The following is an 8,570-nucleotide window of genomic DNA, read 5'->3' as shown; positions in this document are numbered from 1 at the left end:
AACATTTAACATTTAGGACCGGGCATGACGCCTGTTAGGCAATATTACAATTTTTTTTTCGGACAGAGACAACGCTGTTAACGGCCAGGTACTCATTTTACACCTAAGTAAGGTGAGAGAATGTGAGTAAAGAGCCTTCTCCAAGGACTCAACAATGCGCCGAGCGAGGCTCGAACCCAGGACCTTTCGATCCGAAAGAGAGTGTCATACAACAGACCACATAGCCGCAAAAAAATAGCTATGCCAACTTATGATTCAATATGTATCCTATTAATTGTTAGTACTCCGTCTGGAGATCATCCATCCTTGCTCTTTTACGTCCAATAATCTTATGAGTCTGCTAATACATACTGCTAGTAAAATATAAATATTTATAATTGAGCTTTTATATAGCGCAATATTTACTAAACGTGCTCAAAGCGCTTCAATGAGTTTGCAACCGGCACAGAGGAAGTTGTGTCGTCATGACTATCCACTGCTTTCCATTCCAATTGAATGAGTGCAAGAACCAATGTATCATCCCATGAAATAAACAATTTTGAGTTTAGTGTATCTATCATATTCAAGGCAATTATGTTTTAAAAGTAAGTACAGAAAGTTAAGTTTAACCCTCTCCTTACGACCTACAGCAAAATCGTCACATTTGTTACGACACAATATTCATTTTTCTTATTTAGATTTATTTTGTACATCCCAAATTTTGAAGAATGATCTTTGATTGATTAATAAGAACATAAAGTTGTTTTGTAGAGAGAGTGTTTGAGTTTAGATAATCAATTTTTCTGCTGGGTTAGCCTGCCATTTTGGGAAAATACTGACAAGCATCGGTAAGGACAGAGTTAATTTAACTGCTAACTGCCGTACACTGGAAAGACATTTATGTACGGCTATGTGGTCTTGTGGTATGACACTCGCTTTCGGATCGGAAGGTCCTGGGTTCGAGCTTCGCTCGGTGCATAGTTGAGTCCTTGGAAAAGGCACTTTACTTACATTCTCTCACCGTACTCAGGTGTAAAATGAGTACCTGGCCGTCAACAGCGTTGTTTCTGTTCGAAAAAAAAATTGTAATATCGCCTAACAGGCGTTATGTCCCGTCCTACATGTTAAATGTTGCTGTTGACCAGGGACCCCTTGTAAAGCGCTTTGAGCACGTTTAGTGGGTATTGCGCTATATAAAAAGCTCAAATTATTTTAAAAATTTGGCCAGATAACTCCTCCTTCAAACACATTTATATCGTGCAGTATCCAAAGCGCTCAAAGTGCTTTACAAGAGGAGTTCCTAACCAACAACAGTTAACATATTATAGAACGAAACATAACGCCTGGTAAGCGATTACAAATTTCTTTTTCGACAGTAACAACGCTGTTAAACGGCCAGGTACTCATTTTATACTAGAGTGTGATGAGACAATGTGAGTAAAGAGTCTTTTTCAAGAACTCAACTATGCATCGCTCAGAGCGGGACTCGAACCCCGGACCTTTCAGCTGAAGACGATTATCCCAAAACAGTTGGTCATATTACAATATAGCAACTTTCATCTGTTTTTGTACTCGTATACAGAAAAACTTTTTGCGTACAGAATATTTATAGTAACATGGAATAAATACCTAATAGATTTATATTTAGATATAGATAGTTCGAAGATGACGTCACTCAGGTCTTTGTTATTGTTTTTTGCCATCCGCGTTTATGAGTAATGCTCACTGAACTGTATTAACCTGACTATAGATAGTATGCGCTTGGCTAAGAAGCTCATAACATTGCCATCCGGAAGTATGTCGGACCAACACACAAAACTGTATGTATCCATGAACGTTTATAGTCGGGTTAAAACAGTTCAGTGAGCATTACTCATAAACGCGGATGGCAAAAAAAAAATAACAAAGACCTGAGTGACGTCATCTTTGAACACTCTATAAACGTTCATCGATACACATAGTATTGTGTGTTGGTCCGTTATACTTCCGGATGGCAATGTTATGAGCTTCTTAGCCAAGCGCATACTATCTATAAGGCAGAGAATATTTTCGATCATATCCAAAGGTTAACAAGAAAGTATTGCTGTCCGTTTAAAAAACGCATAACATCCACCAGCAGGATAAAACATATCAACACATAAAACAATGTCTAACCTTAAACGTTTATAGTGTGATTAATATACAATTTGGTGAGAACTATTCATAAAAACGGCTAGCTAAAAACAATAACAAAGAGCTGAGTGACGTCAATATCGTTCCTTCTATAGAAGCGATATTATGTCCATATGTTATTGTATTGTGAAATCGTGGGGAAAGCTTTTTTTTTGGTTTTAAACTATCTATTTGCTATTATAAAAACACAATGTTATAAAATTAGGCATCAACCCTCCTATTACTATGCGGCTATGTGGTCTTGTGGTATGACACTCGCTTTCGGATCGGATCGGTCCTGGGTTCGAGCCTCGCGCTCGGCGCATAGTTGAGTCCTTGGAAAAGGCTCTTTACTCACATTCTCTCACCGTACTCAGGTATAAAATGAGTACCTTGCCGTTAACAGCGTTGTCTTCGTCCGAAAAATTGTAATATCGCCTTACAGGCGGCATGTCCCGTCCTACACGTTAAATGTTGCTGTTGACCAGGGACCCTTTGTTAAGCGCTTTGAGCACATTTAGTGGATATTGCGCTATATAAAGCTCAATTTTATTACTAAACATGCCTTTTTCTATTGATTTGTTTCATTTATATTTTATCATTTCAGTGACAAAGTTTGGTCTTTTTTTTCTTTCTTTATTTTCAGGTACAATCTGTACGGTAGTGAGTTTTCCATTCATATTTGAGCCTTGCATCAATTGCTCACACGACTCCAGTGCGCTACAGATCCTATACTTTGCACCTTTTGTGGTGATATTCCAATTTGGGTGGGCGGCAGTTCAGATCAGCCATCTCTCATATTCATCAGAACTTACGCCGTTTGAACATGAACGGGTAATTTTACAATCGATGAGGTATGCTTTCATTATCTATATTATCTGTGCTATGTCAATAGATAGTATGCAGATGACGTCACTCAGGCCTTTGTTATTGTTTTTGCCAAGGAGTTCACAACATTGCCATCCGGAAGTATAACGGACCAACACATAAACTCTGTGTAACCATGAACTTTTATAGTCTGGTTAATACAGTTTAGTGAGAACAACTCACAAACGCGGATGGCAAAACAATAACAAAGGCCTGAGTGACGTCATCTTCGAACTGTCTATAGATAGAATGCGCTTGGCCAAGGAGTTCACAACATTGCCATCCGGAAGTATAACGGACCAACACACAAACTCTGTGTAACCATGAACTTTTATAGTCTGGTTAATACAGTTTAGTGAGATCAACTCACAAACGCGAATGGCAAAAACAATAACAAAGGCCTGAGTGACGTCATCTGCATACTATCTATATGCAATGTTAACCAAATAGCACACACTGTGCTCTTCAATAAAACGGCAGTATGAACCCTTTTAATATCCATATTATTCAAAGACTATTCGGCTGGTCTGGACACGCCAGTCGACTTCAATCATTCTGCGACCCACAGCGCCAGTCTGGTATCAAGTTAGAATGAACTAGATGAAGAAGATATTGTTGAAAGAACAAATTATCCGAATGAGTGGATTTTAGTTTTAGGAAGATAATAGCTTGTTACAACTCACTCATTTCTTGTAAATTAAACTTACAATTCCATTATAGGCATCAAAAGGTTTCTCCGGATATTATAACGTTTTGAGAAGATTGTTCACAATATGCTTCAACAGTTGTAGCGTCACTTCCCTCGTAATGGCGCATGGTAACTTAGTAACTGGCTCTAAACTATCGGAACAATGGCGGCCGCCCTTATGAAATACTTCTCCGACGAGCATAAATGCGTATCCAGAGGGAAAAAACATTATAAATCTGATATGTTTTGACTTTTCCACATTCTGATCATAATATATATGAAAAATTCTAGTCAGCATGAAGAATAAAAAGTACCGATTTTCTTTGTTTAGAACCACGATGCCGGCTGTTGATGGGCGACGTGACATCAGACTATTGAATCCAATTTGCAAAGCAAAGGCAATGAAGAAAACATTATGTGGACGAAGGAATAGCTCAAACATATCAATGAATGTTTACGCCCAACGAACACATTGTGAAGGGAGCTTTGCGAAGTCGAGCCGTCCGGTAAAGAAATTCACGTGTGTTCATGTTTGCAACGAATCCTTATTTTTAATTGCTTTTACTTGTTGACCAGTCACTTAGACAAGAACTTATGTATCTACTAGAGAATCGTAGAAACAATGGCTACAGTGGAGGTCGTGTGTGTTTAAGGTGGTAGGGGTTGGGGGAGGGGGGTGTTAGGGTGCTGGGGTGTGTATCAAAGTTACTGTACCAATTTTTATGTCATGTATCTACAACTCATTATATCAGAGGTGCCATGCAATTTTTGCATTTATAAACTCTCTAACAATAATAAGTCGTCAAAAAGCAATGCCAAATTGTTACTTTAAAATGGAAGGACGTGTCAAATTTTCCAACGCGCCGTGCGTCAGTCGCGACATGAAAGCATGTATCATTGACTAATCAAAACTTTCAACTTAGCATTAATTTATAAAATACATTATACGTAGATCTCGTGATTATTTCTCAAATAGGCGAATGTATATATAGAGTAGATTCAGGTCAAACCGGACACGGGTCAAACCGGACGCTACCCGACTCGATGTCTAATTTCCTTTTGTTTTGTTTTTTCCCCTGTGCATATTTCTAGTAACTAAGCACACGTCTCTTGTGACGTTTTTCCTGCCGTTTCAATGAGTGCAATCAAGGAGAAGTCAGAGAATCGTGTTTTCATCGAGATATTTCTCACAAAACGTAAGTATCCCGTTCTTTGTTATGGGTTGCAAGGTGTGCAAGGAAGTTGCTATTTAAGCTATTTATACGTTTTTATTAAGGAGTTTCGGCTCAACCACTGCACTACATGCTATTTTAGGATCGTTTGATTGTGGTTAGATCGTCTGACGATGTCCGGTTTTCATTTTAGCTCCAGTGGGGGGTGTCCGGTTTGACCAAAGAAAATTTAAACGATTCAGGTGAAACCGGACGGGTTGATTAAGTTGTTTATTATTATTCTAGACGTCTATAATAATTATTTGTTGCAATGCTTTCCTTGTATTTCTGTTGACCGGCCTATGTTTATCATGATTATTATTATTATTAGAAAATTAGGGAGGCCTTCCGAAAGCGTCTACACCTACATCCCCAGTATTATAATGTTTTGGGAGGGGGGAAACTTTTTTTATAATGTTCTGGTAGGGGGTTTGGGAGGAGGGAGACTTTAAAAATAAAACTTTTCCCCCTCCCAAACCCCCTACTAGAACATTATAAAAAAATACTGGGGATGTAGGAGCTTTCGGAAGACCTCCCTAAAATTATATTATGTTCACCATTGTAAAGGAAAATTTACATTATTAGACTAGCCAGTCTATGAAAATGAAGTTCAAATATCTAAATAAAGTTAATTTTTTCACATTGTTACAGGCACCAAGATGCCGCGATCAAAGTACACTGACAAGAGTGTGGATGCTGCACTTGATGCCATCCGCACAAAAAATCTTTCATTCCGCCAGGCCGCTGCGACCTACTCTGTCCCGAAATCAACCCTGATGGACAAGATGGCCGGAAAATACCCCGTCCATAGGGTATCTCATACAGTGTTGGCCACAGAGGAGGAGAAAAAACTTGTCAAATGGATGGTGGCCTGTGCCAGGGCAGGTGAAGGGAAGGACAGGGAGCAGCTGTGCCTGGAGGTGCAAAGAATAATGAATGCTGAAGGCAGAGAGACCCCCTTCAAAAACAACAAGCCAGGATATTACTGGTACAAAGCATTCATGGAGAGACACAAGGGGGAGGTGCGGGAGAGAAAAGCGATGTCCCTTGGGGAACAACGCGCCCAGGTATCAGAAGGAAAGATTCGTGGGTGGTTCCACACCATGCGGACATCGCTAATGTCAAATGTCATCGACATTACCAAGGTCCCCCCCCCCCCCCCAGCAACGTCTTCAATTGCGACGAGACTGGCTTCCCTTTCTACCTGGGAGGTTCAGTCATCATTGCAGACATTTCTTCCAAGCACCCCTATCAAGTCGGCTCCGATAACAAAACCCAAGTGACGGTGCTCGGAAGGGGAAGGGCAAGAAGAGGAGAGTGGAAGAAAGAGTGGAGTCTAGTGCAGAGGATGATGATACGATGGTTGTGTATGATGACAGGTCGGACGTTGAGATGGATATGGATGAGTTATGTGGTGTGAATGACAAAGATGAACGTTTATGTGATTTTTGTGGAAGTGATAGGAACCTGGATGGATGGATTTGGTGCAAGTGTGGGAGGTGGTACCACAGAGGATGTACTGGCAGAGAGAGAAGATACTGGGGATGAGTGAGGAGAAGATCAGTGTTTTCACGTTTGTTTGTACATTGTGCAAGTGACATGTTGCGTTATGATTATGTACCCTATAAATTGTTTTGAAAAATGAACATAAAGGTGTTTATTTATCTATCTAGACGTCTAGATCTAGTCTAGCTATTTATGAAAATATATGGCAGTCGTTTTGGGGGAAGGAAACATTCTGCCAATTTATGGAAAGAGTCCTTCAAAGTCCTTGGAATGCTGGAATCGAACCCTAAATTGACCAATGACCCGTCAGATATTTTACAAACTGAGCCTATGGATCTGTTGTAACTGTTTATGAATTGAAAACTATTAAAAAAACAAAAGGAAACAGTGTTTTTCAACATCCGTGAAGGGTGTCCGGTTTGCCCAAGTTGGGTGTCCGGTTGGACCTTAACGTTCCATAAGTGTCCGGTAGTACCAAAATGTCACGAATAACATTTTGCGTCGAGAACATGGAAAAGACTGCTTAGGGTGCAAAATCGGCTTGTTCACCTGAAACCGGCCACTTGAGCGTTACATTTTACGACATCACTATACAGCATTGGTCTTATTTCTGGCCAGCAGTCTTCCATTCTCTGAGACGACCACAGATAAGGCTTGTGTGTCCGGTAAGCCTGAATCTACTCTATATAATAAAAGCAAAAACCATGAAATAATAGCGCTCAACTTTTTGATAAAAGGAGCTATTTATAAACATTTTAAGTATAATTATTATTACTTATTATTATTAGTAATGATAATTCTACTTAAAATGTTTATATATATATATATATATAATATATATATATATATATATATATATATATATGTGTGTGTGTGTGTGCGTGTGTGTGTGTGCGTGTTGGTCCTTTAAGTCGAGAGACTAAACTTTCAGAGACACGAAGGTGCATTGAATCGAATTTTTCCCGAGTTTATGTCGAGAGAAAGGACAGTACCGAATGCCAGCTACCCTAAGATTAGACAGTTATTGTTATATTATCACAACGAACCTTCCGCCAGATCAAAGGACAGGGCTATCCAATCACTTCTGCGTGGGTCAGTAAAAAACCTCCAAAAAAAAAACGACTCAACGTGTGCAGTGATCGGAACTGGCTTAATTGCTTCTGCCACGAAAACTTTACCAATTGAGTAAGTAGACCTCGTACGGTCTCAAACAGCATGTACCAGTTCTTACTGAGTTAGACGAATTGGATTCAATAGTCTGATGTCACGTCGCCCAGCAACGGCGGCCATAGTGGTTCTAAACAAAGAAAATCGGTACTTTTTATTCTTCATGCTGGCTAGAACTTCATATGTCTTGTGATCAGAATGTATAAAAGTCAAAACATGATCAGATTTATAATGTTTTGTCCTCTGGATACGCTTTTATGCTCGTCGGAGAAATATTTCATAAGGGCGTCCGCCATTGTTCCGATAGTTTAGAGCCAGTTACTAAGTTACCATGCGTCACTACGAGGGTAGTAACGTTACGATTGTTCAAGCGTATTATACGGGCCCCGTAGAGCAATCCTCTCATTAGTAAAGAGTAAAAGCTCGGTATTTGTTCCGGATGCAGTCCAGATGCCAGATTTATATTTTCAGCCCCATTTCCTTCCAGTATTGATTGGGTAACTTGGTCTGGTAGATCTGATCAAAGCCAATTTGCGATATCCTAACGTTCTATCCAAATGGTGGCCAACAATTGTTACTACCCGTTTAATCCACAGCTCCAAGAGCACTGTGACGCTGAAGAAATTCTTATTTATTCATTTATTTACTGACTTATTTATTTATTTATTTATTTATTTATTTATTTATCTATTAATTTATTTATTTTACCACAGCTGAATCGTACCAGAGATATCTTTAGGCCTATAATCTCTCCTTTCAGAAATTTCTTCACAGTCTTTGCAAACATCGCCGTATTTGGTATGTTTTCTATACTATTCATCATTGGATCTACGCCTTCAAAGAAAAAATCTTCACCATCTTCTGTTGAATTGAGTTCAGCGGATGTTCCAAAATTTAGAGTAAGTGTACAATGACATTTATTGGTAAAGGTGGAATAACTAGGTATTTAGTTCACTTACCTTACACATCCAAGAAAAACTAGTTCAGGTCTCTAGTCTACT

The 8,570-nt window shown here is 39.3% G+C and overlaps 1 protein-coding gene across 2 annotated transcripts in view; it reads left to right on the top strand.

Annotated features, from left to right (window-relative positions):
• Window positions 1–8,570, top strand: part of LOC144966520 (major facilitator superfamily domain-containing protein 12-like) — a 51,331-nt gene that overhangs the window by 22,858 nt on the left and 19,903 nt on the right. For both annotated transcript variants that reach the window (XM_078903150.1, XM_078903151.1), the window contains 2 exons: window positions 2,777–2,984; window positions 8,330–8,468. In XM_078903150.1, the coding sequence (XP_078759276.1) occupies window positions 2,777–2,984; window positions 8,330–8,468 (347 nt within the window). The remainder of the gene's footprint in view (window positions 1–2,776; window positions 2,985–8,329; window positions 8,469–8,570) is intronic.

The sequence above is a fragment of the Berghia stephanieae genome, chromosome 2 (assembly GCF_034508935.2).
Source record: "Berghia stephanieae isolate SIO BIC M18660-M18661 chromosome 2, UCSD_Bste_1.3, whole genome shotgun sequence".
Classification (NCBI taxonomy): Eukaryota; Metazoa; Mollusca; class Gastropoda; order Nudibranchia; family Aeolidiidae; genus Berghia; species Berghia stephanieae.
Note: the sequence above shows the minus strand (reverse complement) of the source record. Positions and strands in the feature narration are given on the sequence as shown.